This window comes from Colletotrichum orchidophilum (assembly GCF_001831195.1).
Source record: "Colletotrichum orchidophilum strain IMI 309357 chromosome Unknown Scaffold_15.1, whole genome shotgun sequence".
Lineage (NCBI taxonomy): Eukaryota > Fungi > Ascomycota > Sordariomycetes > Glomerellales > Glomerellaceae > Colletotrichum > Colletotrichum orchidophilum.
Window position 1 is genome coordinate 201988 of NW_019172971.1, and position 20911 is coordinate 222898.

The 20911-nt window shown below is 54.9% G+C and overlaps 6 protein-coding genes across 6 annotated transcripts; 3 read left to right on the forward strand and 3 right to left on the reverse strand.

The window, feature by feature from the left end:
* Positions 1-455: 455 nt before the first annotated feature.
* CORC01_02632 (amidohydrolase) lies at positions 456-1478 on the forward strand (the record flags this gene model as incomplete). The annotated part of the gene is made up of 1 exon (XM_022614282.1): positions 456-1478. The coding sequence occupies one exon, from the start codon at positions 456-458 to the stop codon at positions 1476-1478; it is 1023 nt and encodes a 340-aa protein (XP_022479195.1).
* A 5123-nt stretch (positions 1479-6601) lies between these two features.
* Positions 6602-8129, forward strand: CORC01_02633 (mitochondrial carrier protein; the record flags this gene model as incomplete). Its single annotated transcript, XM_022614283.1, has 4 exons — positions 6602-6784; positions 7009-7700; positions 7789-7942; positions 8031-8129. Coding segments are annotated over 4 exons (1128 nt in total), but the record flags the coding sequence as incomplete, so codon positions are not given.
* A 150-nt stretch (positions 8130-8279) lies between these two features.
* Positions 8280-11388, reverse strand: CORC01_02634 (fungal specific transcription factor; the record flags this gene model as incomplete). Its single annotated transcript, XM_022614284.1, has 8 exons — positions 8280-8614; positions 8703-9019; positions 9128-9440; positions 9535-10011; positions 10079-10160; positions 10254-10662; positions 10816-10886; positions 11326-11388. The coding sequence occupies 8 exons, from the start codon at positions 11386-11388 to the stop codon at positions 8280-8282; spliced, it is 2067 nt and encodes a 688-aa protein (XP_022479197.1).
* A 1012-nt stretch (positions 11389-12400) lies between these two features.
* On the forward strand, positions 12401-12993 carry CORC01_02635 (uncharacterized protein; the record flags this gene model as incomplete). The annotated part of the gene is made up of 3 exons (XM_022614285.1): positions 12401-12437; positions 12560-12671; positions 12759-12993. The coding sequence occupies 3 exons, from the start codon at positions 12401-12403 to the stop codon at positions 12991-12993; spliced, it is 384 nt and encodes a 127-aa protein (XP_022479198.1).
* Positions 12994-13273: 280 nt separating this feature from the next.
* Positions 13274-14293, reverse strand: CORC01_02636 (uncharacterized protein; the record flags this gene model as incomplete). Its single annotated transcript, XM_022614286.1, has 3 exons — positions 13274-13364; positions 13485-13720; positions 13829-14293. The coding sequence occupies 3 exons, from the start codon at positions 14291-14293 to the stop codon at positions 13274-13276; spliced, it is 792 nt and encodes a 263-aa protein (XP_022479199.1).
* Positions 14294-18010: 3717 nt separating this feature from the next.
* Positions 18011-19196, reverse strand: CORC01_02637 (CFEM domain-containing protein; the record flags this gene model as incomplete). The annotated part of the gene is made up of 5 exons (XM_022614287.1): positions 18011-18332; positions 18447-18514; positions 18902-18969; positions 19035-19071; positions 19125-19196. The coding sequence occupies 5 exons, from the start codon at positions 19194-19196 to the stop codon at positions 18011-18013; spliced, it is 567 nt and encodes a 188-aa protein (XP_022479200.1).
* Positions 19197-20911: the final 1715 nt, after the last annotated feature.

A 20911-nucleotide genomic window follows, 5' to 3' on the forward strand; every position in this document is an offset into this window, starting at 1 on the left:
AGACACCACTCTCCGCCCATCTCTCCATAGTATACGGACATCTTCCTGAGCGATGCTACAACTCAATGATCCACACAACGACAAGCCGGGCCTTCGGCGGAATCTCACCAAGTGCAATGGGCCGACGTCCATATGTGCAGGCGCACCGCCGCCACCATCGTACTCCTGCAGCTGCTACTACTACTCCTCCCATGCCGTTGCCTCTCTCCGTCGTGGTAACACCTGTGGATAGCAGACACCCCGTGTCGTCAGTCCTGCCGCCAGATTATTCCCGTGAGGAGAAGGATTCATCCCTTCCATACCTTTCTCAGCCCTCAACCACCCCTTGTCGTCTAGAGTTTCGACAACTCCTCCTCAGCAGCAACGCCCGCAGCAGCAGCAGCAGCAGCAGCGTCTCTCACCTCTTCGCCTCCACCCGGGTCTTCTCATCTCTTACACATAGGGTCGCCCTCACCATGCTACACACGAAACCCATCCTCCAGGCCCGTTCCATTCTCCTCCATCACATCAAAAACATCATGGCCCTTCTCCAGCCCATCATGGCCCCAACAACACGGCGTAACGACGACAGGGTGATACCCAGAGTCGTCGCCGCCACCGCACGACGGAGGTTAACTCTCCCGGAGCGGATCCCCCACGGCGCGTGGGACTCCCACATGCACGTCGTTGACCCGGCCGCCTACCCCTTGGCAAAGGATGCCGTCTACTGCCCCAAGACGCACCGCCTCGACCACGCCCTCGCCTTCGAGTCCTCCGTCGGCATCGACAACATCGTCCTCGTCCAACCCTCCATCTACGGAAACGACAACACCTGCCTCCTCGACGCTCTCCGCGCCCTCGGCCCCCGCCGCGGCAGGGCGGTGGTGGCCTTTGAACCCGGCAGCGTGCCGCAGGGCACACTTGCCGAGTGGCACAGGCTCGGTGTAAGAGGCGTCCGGATCAACCTCTCCTCGGTGGGCAAGTCTCTCAACGCCGCCGAGCTCGACGCACTACTACGTCGATACGCCCACGACTGCAAGCCCCTGGACTGGGTTATACAGGTGTACATGCCCATGTCCATGATCGAGCTCCTGGAGCCCATCGTCCCGACTCTCGGCGTGCGAGTATGCATCGACCACCTCGGACACCCTTGCGTCAAGGACATGCCGTCACACAACCCGTACGACATGAAGGGCTTCAAGTCCCTGGCCAAGCTTCTCCGGGCCGGAAACACCTACGTCAAGCTATCGGCGCCGTACCGGCTGAGCTCCATGGCCGACCACAGCGATTTGGAACCGATTGCGCGAGAGGTGCTTCACCTCCGGGGCAAGGACAGAGTCATCTTCGCAACGGACTGGCCGCATACGCGGTTCGAGGGTCTGGATATTCGTCCATGGATGGAGACTGTGCTCGACTGGTGCGGCAAGGACGACGTGTTGGTCGACAGGTTATTCAGAGGCAACGCGGAGGACTTATGGAATGCCCGTCGCAGTAGATGATGCACACACCAGCGATGTGTTTCTTGCTTGGCTCGCATATCTAGCATAGCCTGCATTTTGTTTACTAGCATAGCGTTGCTGCATGGGGTTGGTGGTATTTCCTTTTTTGGAGCGGTTCACTACAGAGCAACAATTACGTCAGATTCTGACGCGACACGATTTATGACCATAAAGAAATAGAATAAATTATAATAACAAATTTTAGCCAAATGTCAACTTCTGAGCCCGTATACAAACTCTCGCCACCCGGTGATACCGCGTTTCGTTGGTATGTAAAGGCAACTCTGGTAGCATCTTTTAGGTCGGGGTGGCCCAACTCTCCGTGTAAGTGTGTGTGGCTGTAACAGCCCAAACTAATAAAGCGGCAACGGCAGCAACTCTGGAATAAGCTTTTCCCACGTGTACTACCGCAACTCTGCCCTACCCCTGCAACTCTGTTTACAACGACGTATACATTAGCGTAATGACCTAGGTAGTCGTCCTTCTTCCACGTCATGAAGCACTGGCCAACCACTCACAAAGAAAAAAAAAACGCGATCCCTGTTGCTAAAGACGTGTGTAGACGACATTACTGGCCGTCGGAGCACTTCCGAAACTCAGCTTTGGCAACGGACGGCCGCACAGCTCGGTGTTGTGTCCACACCCCTCGGTCCTGGGGTGGTGGTGGGGCCGCGTTCTTGGGGTCTGGAGGACGGTGTTGAAAAATAATTGTTCAAGATTTTGAGCAAAGAAACCTCGAAAAGTCTCAAACGGTTTGGTATTCCAAAAAAAGAATTTTTGTTTTCTCCATATCTCGTCTGCTTATTTTCAGCAGAATTCCATGAGACTAACGAGTCACACAATTATCGCAATGTTCAAGTAGCTCGGCAACTGGCGGCCTTGCACCCATTCGAAGAGATCGGGGTGATGACTGCTTGCATGCCCGTCACCGCCGGCGAGGACGCATCTCTCGGACCGCAAGGTCGAAAAAGTTGCCCGTCTTGGGGGGAGGGTCTGGTCGTAACGAGGAGGACAGGGGGGGTCCACTCGCAGGAGGCGGACGTGGGACCGATTTGGTACAAGTCCGACTCTCAAGCCTACTAGAGTTGGAAGGGGGGATGGAGTCCGGAAGCATGTCTTTGGTGGGAGCAGTCTTATCATGGTCCAGAAGCGCATGCAGCTGAAATTGGGTGACGACCGAACGTGCGGTGTTTTTTTTGTTTTTCCTCGCGCAATATCGAGGCGGGACTATTTACACCGAGGACGTATAAGTCACGGATATCACGGCTCGCGGTGGGCATGCGAGAGGTAGTGTCACTAGTGGTCTTCCAGATAAGCTAGCTTGATCATAGTTTTGTTGCCTGCTTCTTACTTGGCGCGGAATTCGAAGTTATTCGGGCAGAAATCATGTCCATACGCACCCAAATGCCTAGCAATACATCTTAACCGACTTCCCAGTAAAACACACAACTGTACGGATATTCAGACAGAATAAATCACGGATAAACCCACTTGCTATAAACCCCACAATGAGTCCCATGGGGACTCTCCAAAGAGGCAAGCAACCCCCGGATTTCAAATAGCTGGTCAGAATTGTCAACCTACTGTAACGTCCCCCAGCTTTCACCAACTTGGCCCGCCCTCAATACCGACTTCCGTACCATCTGACAGGGATTCTCCGAGTTCCGGTTTCTTGTAAAGAAAGAGTAGGCATCGCAACTATCAAAGGCGGCCGAATCAGGAAAGAATAGTCTCTGGATGACAAGGACAGCACGTTCTCCCTTTCCCCAGCCTGGGGACGGGGAGAAGCGTGTCCTTGGCCTCGCTACTTTTGAACCTTGATAAACTGTGTGTCTCTCCACGTGCCTGGGGGACGACGGGTATGAGGTTTGCCCCACATAGGTACGTTTCAAACATGAAATTGAATTTGGACAAAGTTAGCGACAGACCACAATCAAATGTTCAGTACTAAAATCAAGCAGAATGTTCTTCCTCGAGTTGGCATCCGCCACGAGTATCGTATCCCCGCGGTTGAACTTTCACCCTCTGCTCATTCTGAACCATCTCCCACAACTGCTAGACACCCCGGCCAAATGGGTCTACAAATTGCTTCCCCTCGTCCCCACAAACCTTTGGTAGATCCTGTGACCCTCACAACCTGCAGCGCAGTCTCACTTCCTCTCCATCTGAGGCACAAGCGAATCGTTGATACCTCGGCCTTGCAGCTGCTTATCGCTGAGAGGCCATCTGTAAGCACGGACTGGGACTGCACGCGGGCACAGGCTACAGCATCGCTGGACCATTGATCATAGTGATTAGCAGGGCCGCAAAAGGGGTCTTGACCGCATGCAGGGAGCTGATGCGTCTTGGTTTGCCGTTTGTTGAGTTTGGGTGGGGGCTCTCCAGGGCATGCTGCGAGCCAGATTTATAGCCTGCTCATGGTTTCCAATCGACGTCTGGCGTATATAGGATATAAAGCTTGTAGAATAAGCGTTGTCACCCGAAGCGCATATGCTTACGACGTAGGGACCCAAAGAGACAAACAAGCTTTCTGACTACATGTGCCTCGTATGTTTGGTCTGTGCAGCTAGGTTGTTATCATCCGCAAGTCTCGAGTCACGTTCCATTTTCGGACGGATAGCAAAGTAACTCAGAGATATTGAAAGTTTCCTAGCCACCGAACAGGCTGACAGCACAAGCTCGTTAACCAATCATTCCAACCACGCTTAATATCTTTGCCACATGTAAAAAGATGATCGAGATTCGGATTTCCAATTACACTAGCTCATCTAGCAAAAGAGAAGTGCCCCCTCACGGGATTGAACCGTGGACCTTCGCATAATGTGCCTAGGTACGAGTGCGACGCTCTACCACTGAGCCAAAGGGGCTTCTTGGAGATTATGTAATACAGCTTGATTGATCCCTAAAACCGGCGTTCTGTCCCTCCATCCACTTGGCACGCAATCTGAGTCCCTAGTCAGCCAGTTTCAAGAGTCATTCAACATCATCTTCCGCAACTAAAAGACAGGCCACCAAGCGCCGTACTCACCGTCCCCTCGGTCCTTCAGTTTCCATCCATCCCAGCCCCGGACCATCGCCGACATTTTCTCCGAAACGAGCACAGCAAAACAAGCTTTCATCTTTCCATCCGCACGAATAGCCTCATCCCTCGGTCCACGTCCGCGATAGCAACCTCGGCCATCCCCCGTAGCGTGCCGGTAAACCGGAGGAGGTATCCACCCAGCACCATCGACCATGGCGCGCACGTCAAATATCCATCCGCACACGGGCGTCTCGGCCAGAAGCAGGAGAAGCACCCAGAGTGCCCACTTCGTCTACTTCGTGGTCCTCTTTCCGCGTGTTAGTCACCGTCTAATCATTCAACAAGTTGCGCCAAGCTCGCTCTTGGACGTTTACAGCGAGACTAACAGCGAGAATTTCTCTTTTCTGTACATGGAATAAACGCCCCGGTTCCGCGCGCAAATCTTGTTTCCCACCCTTGACAATTCTTAGCCAAAGAGGGGGAAAAAATTATTTGTTTCCATTTTTATCCTGTCATCACAAGTCACGCAGCTTCCAAACCTTCAAACGGCCGGGAGCCCGAAACACCGCCGTCGGGAACGTCCCGTAAACCCCCACCCCTATGGAGCATCAAGCTCCAACAACGTCGGAACATCTTTCCGACTTGTTCACCTCGGGCCCTGGTCGTACGGAACCATCTGATCCAACGGGCACCATCAGTACGGCTACCGCTCGATCTACCTCGCTCCCTTCCCAGCCCCAGACGTGTCCGAGTACCTATCACCTTCAAATGGTAACGTACTCGCTGCTGGGGAGGTTAAGACGGTATGGGAGAGGTGGAGGGGCAGAGAAAGAGAGAGACGGAGAGAAACAGAGAGAAGCACATGCGCACAACACGGCCTTGCGTCCTATTCGGCATTCTGGCTGTTATGATAACCCGAACGACATCCGCTCGCCCAATCGTCCATCATCCATACCGCCACGCCGCAATGCCACATTGGTCCCCAGGCTGTTCGGTTCCCAGCTTGACTGGCTCCCCATGTAACCTCCGGACGCATCTTGCATATACGCGCTAGTCCCCCCAGATTTTCCCATGAACGAATCCAAAACCCTCTCCTAATCATTTCCTCCCCCTCCTCCGCTCGCTCATGCCTCTCTCTCACACCCCTCCCCCCCTCGAGAAACTCTGAACTACAGCCCGCCATCATCAAAGGTCTGTAGGTCATCCTCCGTGGGCTAGGACACTTCGGAAGTTGACCGAGAGCACCGCGAACCTGGAGAGACTGTGTCCGTCGTGCCGGAACCAGGAGGGAGGATCTTGTACGTGACTAAGCGTATCGTCAGATCACCGCCTCGCCCTAGTCCAATCCGCCGAGACTAACCTCACTGATGATCAAACTCCGGTGATCATCGTCCACGTTGCGGAGGACGCGCCGAGCCGGGCCCAACTTACACAGCCCTCTTGGCACTACCTACCTCTGGACTCCAGTCCCCTGTCCCCAGTCACCGGTGCTGCTTCAAGAGCGGAATGGGAAAAAAACCACGCAGGTCGTGCTCACGGACGGAAAAGTGACCGATCCCCACGGATACGGTCTCTTACGCCCTCCGTCTTACTCATGGCCCATTGATAAGAAACCATGAAACAAGATTTCCATTTCCAAGATGTCGACTCTATCTTGGCTCAAAACGGACGATACCCGAGGGCCTTGGACATCAATGCCCCAAAAAAAAAAAGGCATCGCCGTCGCAATCATACATACCCCCTCCCACGTATACCTCTAGCTCACCTCCGGCCGCCCCAAAACTGCCCAGGCAGCTCGGAACATGGCCGAGTGGAGCCCCCCCATTCTCTTTCTCAACCCTCTCTCCAGGGCCCGGTGACCGGTGACCGTGCAGGACGCCAAACGATTTCCAACGGTCACTCTCCGGCCTTCGGGGGGTGAAAAAGAATGGAGACGCACGCACGAAATGGGCCGATCAAGGTCGGTACCGAAAAACCGGGGGTCTTGTTCTTTGCGCAGACGATTGGAAAACGAAAAGAGGGTTCATTGTTCGTTATATCATGACGGCATTCCGGCAAAGAAGGGAATCGGGGTGACGTGACGAAACCAACACCACGAGATTTGCCGACAATCGCCGAGGTTCGTTCGGTCTGTGGGACAAGCCACACCCACCCCCTATCAAATCAGATCATTGCTCGTTCCTCAAAAGTCAGCAGGAGGGAAACCCACACGATGGAGCAATCCGGCGTCTTGACCAAGATCGTGGCGGGTGGTGTTGCGGGGGTTTCAGAAACGCTCGTCACTGTGAGTCGAGGTCTCATCATCCATGTTCGCCCGGGACCTAAACATAGAACACGTCTATCTCTCGTCCATGCTCTCACTCACCCGCTCTCACGGCTCTCACTTACAGTCACTCAATTCTTCATCTCACCCTCCATCTCACTCTCCATCTCACATCAAACACAATGTACAAGGTTCACATGCATACATTCAAGTCTCTAACAGAAAATCTTTCCAACGCAATGTAGTACCCAGCCGAGTTCGTAAAGACGCGCCGCCAGCTACACTTCAAAGCCACCGCCGATGCCGCACACGCATCCGCAACCGCACCCGCCAGCCCTGCGCCCAGCTCCCTCGCCATCATCCGGGACACGGTCCGCACCTCGGGCGTAAAGGGAATCTACTCGGGCGTCCAGGCCCTCGCGGCCTCCAACGCAGCGAAATCCGGCATCCGATTCCTCGCTTTCGAGACGACGCGCGCCAAGCTCGATGCATTAGCCGGGACACCGACAGCCACGGCAACCGCCGGCAACGGGTCGGCAAGAAAGCCGCGCGCGGCGTGGATCAATGTTGTAAGTGGTCTAAGCGCCGGCGTGGCAGAGAGCATCGCGGTCGTGACGCCAGGCGAGGCCATCAAGACCAAGATGATCCACGACGCCGCTTCCTCCTCGTCCGGGGCCGGGGCCGGGGCCGAGTCCAACCCAGGCCGCTTCGCGAACCGCGGGCTCGCAGGCGCCGTCGGGGTCCTCGTTCGACAAGAGGGCGTGAGGGGGCTGTGGAGCGGTTTGACGCCAGTGCTGTGCAAGCAAGGGACCAACAGCGCGGTGCGGTTCACGACCTTTGCGATGCTCCAGGAGCGGGTGGCGGCTCGGTGGCCCGCATTGGAGGGCGGCGTCGGGAGTACGCTTGTCTTGGGCGGCATCAGCGGTGTCTTTACCGTGTACGTTTTTTCCGAAACTCCTGGTTGACTATGTGATGTGCGGGAACGCAATTTTGGCTGATTGATGATGGTGAATGCGTGGTAACAGGTATGCGTCGATGCCGTTTGATAACATCAAGACGAGGATGCAGAGCGTCGACGCGCGGTATAAGGGCATGCTAGACTGCGCCGCGCAGATTCTGCGGAGCGATGGTATCTCTGCGTTCTGGAGGGGCACATCACCGAGACTTGTCCGGCTGACTGTGAGTTTTGCTGCACCGAAAAAAAGGGGGAGAGAAGACGAGGCGAGTGGAAGGCGGAGCAGATCTGGCTAACAACAAACATGAATAGCTCTCGAGTGGCATCACCTTTACGGTCTATGATCAAGTGGTGCGTCTGATACAGTCGTCGCAGACGGATCAGAAAGCCAGCGACCTACAGCGCGTGTGAGGAAACTAAGAAAAAAACGTCGCGAAAATGGAGGGGGGGAGCCAGGGTTTTCTTTCTTTCTTTTCATTCTTTTTCTTCTTCTTCTCTCTCTTGGGTCACTTCTGGCAAGTCTTTTTTTTTTTTGGAGGCATAATCCGATGTGGCTTGCTGCTATTCATCTATCGCGCCGACTCTGACGCTCAACGGTTCTATAGACGACATTGTCTGGAAGACCTGCGGGTCGATGGCAAAGGCCTCGGGGCCGAGTGTGTCAACAAAGGGGAAGTTGTAAATCTGTTCGGGGGAGTTGGTGGCTTCCGGGCCGGGTGGTACGGACGTGGGCGGCATATCGGCGCCGGCGGCGGCGCCAGCGCCGTGCCGGGTCTGCGGGATGCCGTACGTCGCCATAGGTGGCGTCGCAGCCGTCTTGGGCAGGCCGAGGGTGCCAATGTCGATGCCCAGGCCGACGAGCTCGCGGGTGATGAGGTTCAGGGCGCTGCTGATGACTGCGCCGGGTGGGTTAGTCGACTGGATCTGCACCCCCCCCCCCCGGGTCTGGAACACGTCGGGGAAGCTTCAGTATTTCAAACTCACCTGGGTTGATGCGCTTCACGGACGCCAGGATACGAACGCAGTACTCCAACCTACGCAGCGCCTGCGCATCCTCGACGCTGGACTGCACCTGGAGCAGAAAGATGGACGCGGCAATGTACACGCTATACGAGAGAGAGAGCACGCAGTGGCTGATGCCAAAGGAGCGACAGAAGAGGTCAAAGATGGCGATGATGCCCGTGGCCGAGGTCACGCACTCGCCCAAATACCGCTGTACCGGCTGCAGGTTGTCGCCCACGCGGCCCCGTTGCGACAGCATCGGACGGTAGAGGAGGATCTTGAAGGTGCGGTAGAGCACACTTGAAGATCGGATCAGTGTTCAAATTCACACAAAAGCGGGGGGGCGGGACAGTAACTTGGGAGGATGTGGAAGCAAGCCAGAAAAAGGGAGATCGGATGCGACTTACTTCAGCGTAATGATGTGTGACGGCGGCGCCAGGGCCGGGAGGGCCGTCGGCTCGATCTTGAGATGCGAAGGGAGCTCGTCCCACCACTGCCGCAGCGCGACCTCTTGCTTGGCGAGACAATCCTGCATCTCGGCCTGGCCGTTGGGCCGCACGGGGTCGTACATGTGGACGAGGATCTCGTTGAAAGTGATGGAGAGGCGGCACATCTGCATAAAGCACGACGTGGAGTGCGCCGCCGAGGGCGGGTACTTCCAGCCGCCCCCTGGCACGACGCCAAAGGGCGTCCAGGACTCGTTCTCGGCCGAATCGTCAACTATATATACCATCATATGCTACAGTCAGCCTACGCCAGGGGTATTTTGAAAAAAAAAAAACGAACTCATGGGGAAAAAAAGGAACGGCCGTACACATGATTTGCGGCGGCGACACAGACGTCTGCTGCAGCGAAGGCGAGCGCCCGAGGTACAGACTAATCATCTTGTCCCAGAAATAACAGCTCCAAAACAAGCGGTGGCGGATCTCGACGTCCTCGTCAGCGAGCTGCACCGAGCCGGGGTACCGCTGCCCGTCGACGCAGATGCCGAGGTGGTCAATGATGCGGAAGGCGAGGCCGCTGTACGTCCACGCCTGGGCGCTGTTGCCGACGCTGCACTCCTGCGCGCTGAGCAGCAGCAGCGTCTGGACGGTGGGGATGGAGCAGATGCCCTGGCTGAGCTCCTCAAAGACCATGCTGCGCGCGTGCTTGCCGAAGAGGGCGCCGCCGTCGTAGAACTCGTCTAGTCTGTCCTTTGTGGCCGGGTCGCTGCGGCCCCAGCGGATGGAGTGTGAGAGGACGGCGTTCATGAGTGTGTGGGAGTAGTATGGTCCTAGTGTTTGCATATCGCCTGGGAGATGGGTCAGTAGGTTGCGGCGCCGAGGATCGGGGATCCAGTGGAAAGCGGTATCGCTCACGAGTAAAGGCCGGCCTGTAGATGAAGTTGAAGAGAGGTTGGATCCAACACCAGTGGACGTTGAGTAAGTATTGGAAAGGCTCCTAGACGAGGGTCGAGGATCAGCTCAGCTCAGCTCAGCTCACGCCACACATCACTTTGGCAGGCTGGTTTGGACTTGGGAGAAGGAACCGTACCGGTATGTCGGACATGTTCTCGAGCGCTCTCTGCTGCCAAGCATTGGCAACAAGCCTCTCGCGCCTCTGCATGGCCTGGTCAGACGTCGACTGCTGGTCCCTCGAGCCGGATGGCCTATCACTCGGCAGCTGGAAGAAGCTCGTCGAGCCGTGATACGTGATGGCGCCCTTGTCGTCGACCTTGAGGCCCTTGAAGCTCTCGCTCACCGACTCCTCATCCTGAGACTCAAAGTGGTGAGGGTCCGTCATGGGCGACTGGCCCGCCGACGGCCCGATGCTGGGCGACGACGTCCGGGACGGCTCGGAGGGTCCCGCTGCCGCCGGCGCCTGAGCCCTGGCAGCGGTGAGCTGTGCCTCTAGTTCCTTGATGCGATGCTCCAGTCGCGACGTGTATGACAACGTCGGGTTACTTTTTTGTCCGACATGGTTAGCCCGTCTCTCATGTTACACAAGACCGATCCGGGGGGTTAGGGGGGCACATGATGGAATCAGGCTGCAGGTGAGATCAAGGGGGGGGAAGGCGAGGGGTCGAAGGGGCCGAAGGCAAAAGGGGAACACTCACAGTTTGTAGACGCACTCATCCGCGCGGGCAGCGCACCGGTTACACGTCGGCTGCTCTCCGCCGCATTTTACCTGCCGCCGATCCCGGGTCAGCACACGCCGTCGTTTCCCCCGATCCGTCTGCGAAGCCGCCGTGCCGGAAGCTGTCCGTGATGCCGGTCACTCCGGTTCGCTCCCCGCCCCTTCCGTGCCGTGATGCCGCCGCCTCCGCCGCCGCCGTCTCTGCCATCCTACCCCCTTTCTCACGAGGCCATGTCTCCAAGCCTGATTACCTCAGGCAGGATCATCAAACTTTTGACCGACCGCGCCTCCGCCGTTCCCCCGCGGCCCGGGAGGTGGCAGGGGTGCGGGTTGTGGCGCGGACTGCGGGAAATGAGGCGCATGGCGGAGGGGTTTGCCGAAGAGAGACAACGGGGGGGCCAAAGGGTGGGGGAGGAGCGAGATAAGGAAAAACGAGCGCGCGAAACAGAGATTCAGAGTGAAAAGGAGGGAGACTCTCTTGCCAACGTACCTTGCGCCGGCGACATGGTTCGCACGAAAAGGCGCTCTTCTTGATGGCCCTCGTGGAGGACATGGTGATGTTCCATGGGCTAATTTTCTGCCTCTCTCTCAGTCTGTTCGCCTGATTGCCGGAGTTGATGCGGGACGAAAGAAAGTTGAACTGGTGCCCTTTGGGGGGGGGGGGGAATGGTGGAGAAGGAATAGCGAGATCGGGCTGGGCCTCTCGTCTCTCTGCGTCTGTGTTCTGTGTCTGCTTGAGCCTTGCGCGCTTCCTACCGTACTATGTGCGCTTGCGACTGACCATTGTGAGGTGACCTGCGCCTGAGGTGCGCCTGGACGGCTTCGGCCGGGTCGGGAAAGTCGGGACTCGCGGGACCGGACCCCACTCTTCAGCACCTCCTCTGCTAATTTTCCGCCCTAAGGCCAACTGTGACGCGCCTGAGACGTCCCATGAGCGAATCAGGATCCGCATTACAGTTCACTAGCCCAATCGCGGCCCTCCATCACTCTACCCGCCCCACTGCTCGCACTTTCGTCAGCGGCCTTCCCCGATACGTCTCTCCGATGGTCGCCCCGCCACACAGAGCGGGTCTCTTCACCGAGCCTCGCAGTCTCAGTCTCCACTCTGGTCAGGTGTAGATCTTCTTCACCGATACACCGAGCTTAGGTGATTGGTCGAGAACCGCGTTCCCAACGTCATACACGCTTCCCATTTCACTTTCTGAGCGTCATGGGATGGAGAGACTTTTCGGAGGAGAGTTTACAATTGAACACACATGACCAAAACCTGGGTTCATGTACCCGAGCACGCCAAGGCTCGGCTGCGCCATGAGATTGCAGAAGAAGCCTCAAAGACTCGACGTAGAACTTGTGTGCCCTATATACGGATACAATATCAAAGCCCGCGATTAAGATGAGCCCGGTGGAATCGTTGTTCCTGATTTCCACCCCCGGCTCCCAAACCAAGCCATTAAAGACCGCGAGCACCATAAACTGTCAAGGATCGAGGCCGTGGAGACCGGCACGCCCGTCACTTTGACCGTGACAATTAGTGTCCCAACGGCGACGAACTCAAGTAAACAGACATGGATGGCGAGTCACTATCGCCTGATATGCTGTCCAGTGTGAGACAGACTTCGCAGAAATACGCCAGCGTGCCTCGCTAACATGACGTCTCAACTCGTTGCCCTGGTCGTCCACCAACCTTGACACCTGGGCAACAAACTGTATCCTCACCACTACAGCCGGCTTCCTCGCTTCTCGCCCCGCGCCAACGACCATAGAAACTTTCTCCTCCTCTTCCCCGATCCACGCCTACGGCGTAAAGGCCTCCATAGCCGTGCGCGAGTCCGTGGAGTACGTCAAGAGGCTATGCATCTTCGACAAGTCGTACATGCTAGACGGGAAGCCCAGTAGCGTATGATTCTATGAGCCATCCTGCAGCGGCGTTTTCGAGACGCCTACGCCGACGTCGAGCTATAATGACCATGACTACAAGACGCAAAAGTACCTGGGTGCTGCGCTTGTCACGCCGGCGACGGCGTCGGAGGAGCCGGCGGGGGGCCTTGTTGTTCACGGTGGTTTGCTGTTCCCTTTCGCGAGGGAGCCTCGTCGGCGCAAGCAGGGGCGGGGTCCGTCGGGTGCGGTAGAGAATCAGCAGCTTGGGTCATTGTTTTGAAAATGATGACAGAGGAGGGGTTGAGAGAGAGGAGCATTCCGTGTGCGACTTGGGTAAGTAAGGTCAATTTTGATATTCTTGATGAATGGTATCTTTTTTTCGCTGATGGGTATCTCTCATGTGGATTTTCTCAAACAAGAATGCAACGGGCGCCAGAAGTCAGTACCTCTCTACCCGGTACCAAAAAAAAAAAAAAAAAAATGCAGTCCAGTCCTCTCAACGCCTTGCCAGATGAATCCTGAAAATCGTACAATAGACCGTTGCGAGACGCTTTGATGCATTACACCTGCACCATGGCCTCATTCTCGTAACGCGTCCTGTCGTTGGTGAACTCGAACCAGGCTCGCGCAAACAGACCAAACTCGGACATCCTAGTTGGGGGAGGAACGTTAATATCGATGGGCGATGTGATGAGAATGAGTGAGAGTGAGTGGGAGTGGGAGCGGGAGAGAGGGTGAGAGCGAGGGTATCAGTGAACTAGCTCAACTTACATGATGAGGCCCAGCAGGAACGCTAGGGCGGCCTCGTACTGTATGTACGGATACGCATAATACCCGTTGGACTTCTTCGACTCAATCTGGATGACGAGCAGGATCCAGCAGATGGTGGTGCCGAGCGTGAAGCACAACTCCATGCCAAAGTGGAAATGCTTCGGGATGCCGCCCCGGTACGCGTCTCTCTTGCGCCAGATGACGGTGATGAGCGACCAGATGAGTAGAATACATGACTGTAACAAAGGTCAGCAACCGCACACCACGTCTCATAGAACCGACATCTCAGACTCAGAGGGGCCGGCATGCTCAGAGAGCGAATATGCTCAAAAGCAGATACGTACAATGGGTATAGATAACCACAAGCTGTAAAAGATGGGATCCGCCGGGCTCGTCGAGTCGTTGAGGTACTTGCCCCTGCGCGAGCAATAAATGTTGATATTCAAAAAGATGACAACCAGAGGCACGATGATGGCGATCTGGCGCAGGACGTAGTACATATAGGTGCACCGCCTCCTCTTGCGGTTGAAGCGTTCCGTCTCGGGCGATTTGGCGCTGCCGCCGCTGGACCGACAACCACGGCCGCCGGCACCGGCGCCGGCGCCGGGTTGTTGGCCGTACCAGTACTGCTGCCGATGGTGCGAGATGCTGCGCGTCGACGAGGATGCGGCATCATTGTTGTAGTAGTATATTTGCGTGACCTCTTGGTCGTCGGCGTACCTTTGGCCTCCTCGTGCTTGGTTGTAGCCCTGGCTGTAGGGCGGCGCGGAGTAGCCTTGGTGGGTGTATGCGCCGTTTTGGAGGGACATGGTGGGTGTGATGCGGCCGGTAGTAAATACTTTGTAGCCTTTTCCCCTTTTCTTCACAGAATGCCTATTTTTCTCCTTTTTACTCCGTCGTGCTTCCAAGTCTCTTTCAATATCTTCTTCAGTATGAAGCTCTGAGCGCGGAATCAAAACCACATGCAGAAGCTCGTTGGCGCAGACCCAAGTCTAGGCATGAGTGACTTTTAATATGGGGACGTGAGTGAACGAGCGGATGGGTGCGTGAGTGGTTGTCTGAAAAAGGCTCCGAGTGGGCACGGAAGAAGGGCGAAAAGGTGAGGATACCAAAAAGGGCCCATAAGATGGATCATGTACGGCGGGCTTCAGCGACCCTTTTAGTCTTCCAAGCGTGGTGTGAGAGATATGAATGAGAAAAAGCCCAGAGACCGCCGAGCTGCTCTACTTGCGCCTGAATCTCTCTCCCAAGAAACGAACGAGAAAAACTCAAAACACGAGGCGAAAGACTCCAGGACAAGATGTGCTGTGGAAGGGGGGGGTGGCGGCAGAAAAAGGGAAGAAAAAGCATAGCAAATGGCGTGGGCGAACTTACTGGGCATTCGGCCTGGGCAGGAGAGGAACAAGGAGAAATAGAATTTGTCTGTACGGAGTACCAAAAAACCCAAGCACATGAGATCTTGGCATTTTACACTCTGTGAGAGACTGGAGAGGTCTCAAAGGTGCTGCCTGCCAAGTCGCGCTATCAGCTCACTGACTCCAGAATTGGCCACAGAGGCCGTCTTGGCCCGCCTAGCCTCGAATGGGGGGGAGATATGCCCATTCATATTCCACGATGATGTTGTCTTGGCGGGCTTGGGGGTGGTCCTGGCAAGCCTGGGCACGCTGGTCCAGCTTGGGATCACTGGTCCCAGTCCATCCCTTGGCAGCCGTGGCAGCAAAGCGTGTTGCCAAGGAACCGCCAGCAGACGAGCGGCGAGCGACAGCAGCACGACTTCAGAGAGGTAGACGCTGTTTGTTGGGTTGTTCGGTCATGACTGGCGGGTAAGGGGGGGGATGGATGTTGTACGCCCGCTTGGAAGATGGGTACAGCCAAACCCGCCAAGAAGGTTGCGGCCTGCTGCCCTCCCACCAAACAGACTCTCAGACCATGGCCCCCAAGACTCCATGTCCGTAGGCGCCGAGGGGGAACGGTGAAGGGGTGACATGCGCTGGCCCAGCCGCCTAGCCTCCTGGGCATTCGCTGCGCCGGTGCTACAGGTCTTGTGGTGCCTTGTGAGTTGAGGTTATCAGTACATGTAGGACCAGACCGCCGTAGCACGAGCTTTTCCCCCATCACGCTGGCCATGGCGGTGCCGTTTCGGCCGCAGGAAGACTGCTGCTACTGCTGAGAAGGTGTGCAACATGGAGCTGAGCTGCCAAGAGACGTGGGAAATATCTGTCTCGGACGCGTTTGTCTGGCTTGTTCAGTGATTACATGTAGAGTGGGTGAGATTCGCCATGCCTTTTAGCGTTGCGCCTGTCCGACTCGGCATACCACAACACTGCCGTGCTCGTCCAATTTCCCATCCGTCGTGTCCAATTGCCATATCAACTCTTCTCTAGGCTCTCGAGTGTGACGAAGCTACAAGACAAAGTTCGTGGAGCCCTAGGGAAATTGGCGTTTAGTCACGGATCGCATGGGGTTGATCAGTGATGGGATCATCAACAGTTCTGGGCGGGCACTTTTGGCGGCGCAAACGGCTCGGCCTTGGGAAAACCCATCCCATGCATGTTTCTTTCTTTGCATCTTGCTGGCCCGTCATCAAGTGCTGGCCCGTCATCGATGAACTATGCTCCTGCAATCGTCCTGGAGACTGCTCCATCTCAGCGCGTACAAGTACCGAGACTTTCTCGCGCCTGTTTGCAGCAACGGTTCAATGAACGACGCGGACATTCGAGACTGGAGTCACTGAATTGCCCAGAGTGAGACCGAGGCCGAGGGCCCATGTCGCCGCGTCATTCGCCAACTTCTCTCATCTTTCCTGGGGTGGCAGAGGGTGTGCGTTGGTCAAATGCCATGCCTAAGGAGAAGAAGCAATTATCACGCGTATGAATTCTCAGCCAAGTCGCTGCCGGATGGAAAAGTATAACACAAAAAGAAAGAAAAAAGAACAGTGATGAAGTCAACAAAGGCAAAGGTTCCCCCAGAATCTCTCGTCTAAATTCACAGGGTCCATTTCGGGGAGATTTTGGACGATTAGCACCGGGGCATTCGCTCAGTCCCTCATTTCCTGTCCCCAAACCTTGCCCGAATTACTGCTCCCTCACACCTCTGTTTCGCCAGCCAACTGACTGTGCCCAGACTCCAAGAAAGCATGAGGTATGCAATCTTGGCGTGCCAAGCAATCGCGGCAAACCGTGACTCAAGCCAGTCACTCAGCCAGTCACTCCCACTCAGGCTGTTCGCCCCGTTGAGGCCATGTCCCTCTGCCCGTGCCAGCGCTGATCGGCACGGCTCGGCAAGCAGGACATGCCAGGAGATGACGAGCTTGAAGCCTTCCCCAAAATGCGTCTGAGATTGGGGATCGTCTCCATGAACGTCCACCACTTTGCCGCGTGCGCGCTCACCTGACCAATATTCAAGCCTGTCCAGAATTGCGATGGCCCAAGAGTGAGACATGGTGACTCAGCTTCTCCAGGTGCTCCAGGGGCTCCAGGGGATTGTCGTAGTCTGCTCGACGTCGGTCGTCCAATACTAAGAGCGATCAGCGGCTGGGCCCGTACGACGATGCTCAGTGACTCCAACAATCTTCAAAAGCGTTCGATAGGACCCGAGAGGCCTTGCTATACGGTCACGGCGGCATACTGCTGATGCCCCGGCTGGGCTTCTTCTTGACCGAGCCACCATCAGTCCTGCGAATTCTCGATCAAAGGGGCGGGCGGGCTTTCTTGGTGTTTCCTTGGTGTTTTTCTTGGAGCAAACTCGCCTCGGTATCGCATGAATCCCGCTTTGCGCACCGCTACATTGTTCGCCTTGCCCAGAGCATTGGCGGTGCTTCGGCCAAGGCTACTCGTCCCACGCAAGGGGAAAAAAGGGAAACGGAGTGACACTGACTGAACATGTATCCAGATACCAGCGCTGGGCACGCACGCGCAGTAATCGTCGCGGCCAAATCGGCCACATGGCGGCTTGGCATCCGTCGAGTGCACTGGAGGGTACCAATCTTTTTTTTTTTTTTTGAAACTTTTTTTTATTTAATTATGTCCTTGGCCGTGTCGATTTCTTGGCATCGCAGTGACCGAGCCGAATCGAAAATTTCCGTTTGCCGATACTTCTCCCCCAGCTCAATGGCCATCCTTTTTCCACTTTCTACTGGGAATGCCTTGCGAGCTTGGAAGAGGCATCGACATCCAATTCACAAACTTACTTATAGTACTCACATCAGGACGACAATTCCCCCAAGAATCTTCACATTCCGCGCCTACTCGGGCATTTCTTGGTCTCGCAGGTAGCAATAGCTTTTGCAGCAGACTGCAGTATGGCCTACACTTAGACCAGACTCTAATGCACAGGGGGAAGTATCAAATGATCCATTAAGTGACTTATCACCGTGATATAGCGCAGAATACGCTTACAAATACAGCGTCATTAATATCATGTCAACTTTTCTCCGATGAACAGCAGGGATCATTCTACATCTGCTCGCTCCTCGTGATGTACGCAGGTCGTCTACGTTCTCTCGTACCACCGCGTTTGCACCTTGTCTATGAAGAGTGGACTTCCTCAACGGCGCCCTCAGAATTCCTGCCATGGATGTGCGAATGCAAACTGACCCTTCCATCTTGGCGTCTGAAGATGAAGACTCGGAAAAACTGTCGAATACTAGGCGTACAGGCCGTGAAGATACCTACACCAATCTCGACGAGCGACCAAGTAGAAATAGGCTGCGAGTCCACTGGTAGCCGCGCGTGTAAGTAAATGCCAATAGCCAGATGTTGATGTGAGAGAGACTTGCCTATGAACTTGTTTGATCCTCGATGGTAGTCGATGAGGAGTACCATCCTAGCTAAGCTGACAGCAGTGAGACTACGGCGGGGTGAGCTTTAGTTAGCCATGTCCAAAAGATTTAGACAAAACGAGAAAGAAAAGAAAGAAAGAAAAAAAAAAAAGGGTGAGCTCAAAAAAGGGAATTGGACTCACAAAAGCCCTAGGCTGAACATGAACACCAGGCTAGACTTCTTCTTCCACTCCATATTCAGGCCGCGGATCTGCATCAGAGCTAGGACGAGCATCCAAATGTCCAGTGCAACTTGGATTGCCCCGTGACCTACCCCAATATAGATAATATCTAGGCATGTCCCCTCGCTTTCAGAGTCGTGTCTCCACACCGTCCAAGCAAGGTGGACGGGGTTACACTGAAAAATGCCGAGGAAGAAAAACATGACACCGACGACCAAGTTGAATACTTGCGTTCCCCAAAGTGCGACTCGAAACCGTTCGAAAGGAAAGATTCGCAGATACAGGAAGAGGATGGATGTTTTTATCAACGTTATCGCGCAATGGTAAAGAGCTTGCATGACGTAGTATCCCTGCAGACAGACTGTCAGATGCTACTAGAGATAATGGAATACTGCTAAAGTAGGTTATGGACTCACGATGAAATAGCTGGTGATTTGATCTGCTGACAGAGACCACATGTTCTGACCAGAGCCATTCCTTCCCTCTGGAAACACAAAATCAGCTCTATCAGGAACACTCGTACAAGTTGGAAAGGTTGGCTGTGTTTACCATACGCGATCATCGGCACGAAAGCGATAAGGAAACCCTGCGTCGCAAAAGTCAGACATGATCAAACCACTAGATTCAAGCGTGGCTCACATAGGCTAACAGGATCGTCCAGTCGTCAGCTTCCCATCCAGAGGCGCCTGCAGCCTTGACTGCCATCCGCATAATTATTGATAGAGAAGCCAACGTGAAGAGCACTACCAAGGTAGGGACTTGTGTTGAATCGAAGTTGTTAACCGCTGGGAATCCACACACAGTCCACGTGTAGTTCTGCGAAGCTATCCGGGCCTGGTTAACAACCTGCAGCTGCTGTGGGAGGAAGACTCTCTTACCTAGGGCATCGATTGACAAGCAACTATCGAAAACGCATTCTTGCATGAAATCCAGGTATACTGTGTCATGACATAGACATGACTGGTTCGCCGTGGGACAGGATGTCCTCGTCAAGCCTTCGACGAAGCATGGTTGCTACCATTTGGCGTCCGGTTAGTCCAGAGGGTCTCTAAGAAGTGTCGGATTGGCCTGGCATACAGCACATGTTGGAATATCTCCTGGTGGTGTCTCAGCGACCACGACTTCGACGGCGGGAAGAAGAAGAAGAAGCCACGTCAGAATGCTCAGAGAACGCATCGCGATGAACGGGATCTCTTTGGCCTGAAAGCTCCGGTCGGGCGACGGAAGCCGTCGGTCAAGCAAAGAGGGAGGTCTTCAACAGAGCGATGACGTGAATTTGTTCGGCCGTGTATGAAGATTGCAATGGTTTTAAATGCGGCTTGCAGAGTCATCCTTGTCAGTGATGGGTGGCTGGCTGGCTGGGAGAAGTCGATGACCAGGCCGCGCGACCTCTTCGACGCCCGTCGCCTCTAAATGCTGGCCAGACCAAGAGCATGTCTTAGTGATATGAGAGGCGCTGGATCATCGCGCCATTCTTTGAGAGAAAGCAATGGTAGAGAGCCGGAGAGGGTCTAGCGCTCTTAAGCTGATGAGATGAGGTGGTTACTGTTTTCGGTCATCATGTTGATTAGCATTGTCCGGAATTGGTAGTTCCACATGCTCGATCAAAGAGGATCCGAAATCGCGGGGTCCAAGTGCGTAGTATATAATTCGGACCCGAACCCTGATTTCCGGCCAAGCCAGACGCATTGTTCGTTTCCAGCTAGGGCTGCTCGAAGACCTTGAGAATGCACTTGGCTTCATGGACATTGAAAGGACCGTCCGCATCACTCATTACCTTGTCGACATCCTTTCCCAATACGCCAGGCTTGGCATGGAAATGCACCCACAGAGATGACGTTTCTGACTATATCGATTGCCATCTGCGGTCTTTGACACGTGTTTGTTCATGCCTGGACTTTTCGGAGACATGTGAACCACTCACCATTTCCTACTCATCACTCGGGGTAATAGATGGCAATGAAGAAGCTCCGGTGTACTGTAGACTTTGGAGACGATCCTCTGGTAACCCGTACTGCAGAGGAACTACGCGCTGTCTGAAATCAAAAGTTCTGGGCCTCTTTATACGGGGCGAATCAGGTCTCCCGTCCCAATACTTGAGACACAAGAACCCATTGCCAAAGAATCGTCTTTGGACCCATTCGCAACGGGTCATCTGAAAACGTTCTTGGACGTTGGGAACCCTACATCTAGCGAGAACCAACCACAAAGCCCATTGTGTTCCATAATAGTTGCCGTATTTCAACCAAGATCCATTGCTTATTTATGTCTCATTCTTTATTTTGCTTTCTTCTTCTCCCATCATCGCGGAAGACAGGTCCCATAGAAAACATTGACGTCAGCCAACCGGCCCAGCTGCCGTAAAGTCTTGGTAGGGACCAGAGCTGACGCACGCAGTGGAGTAGGCTGGTCCCGCACTGCCGCGA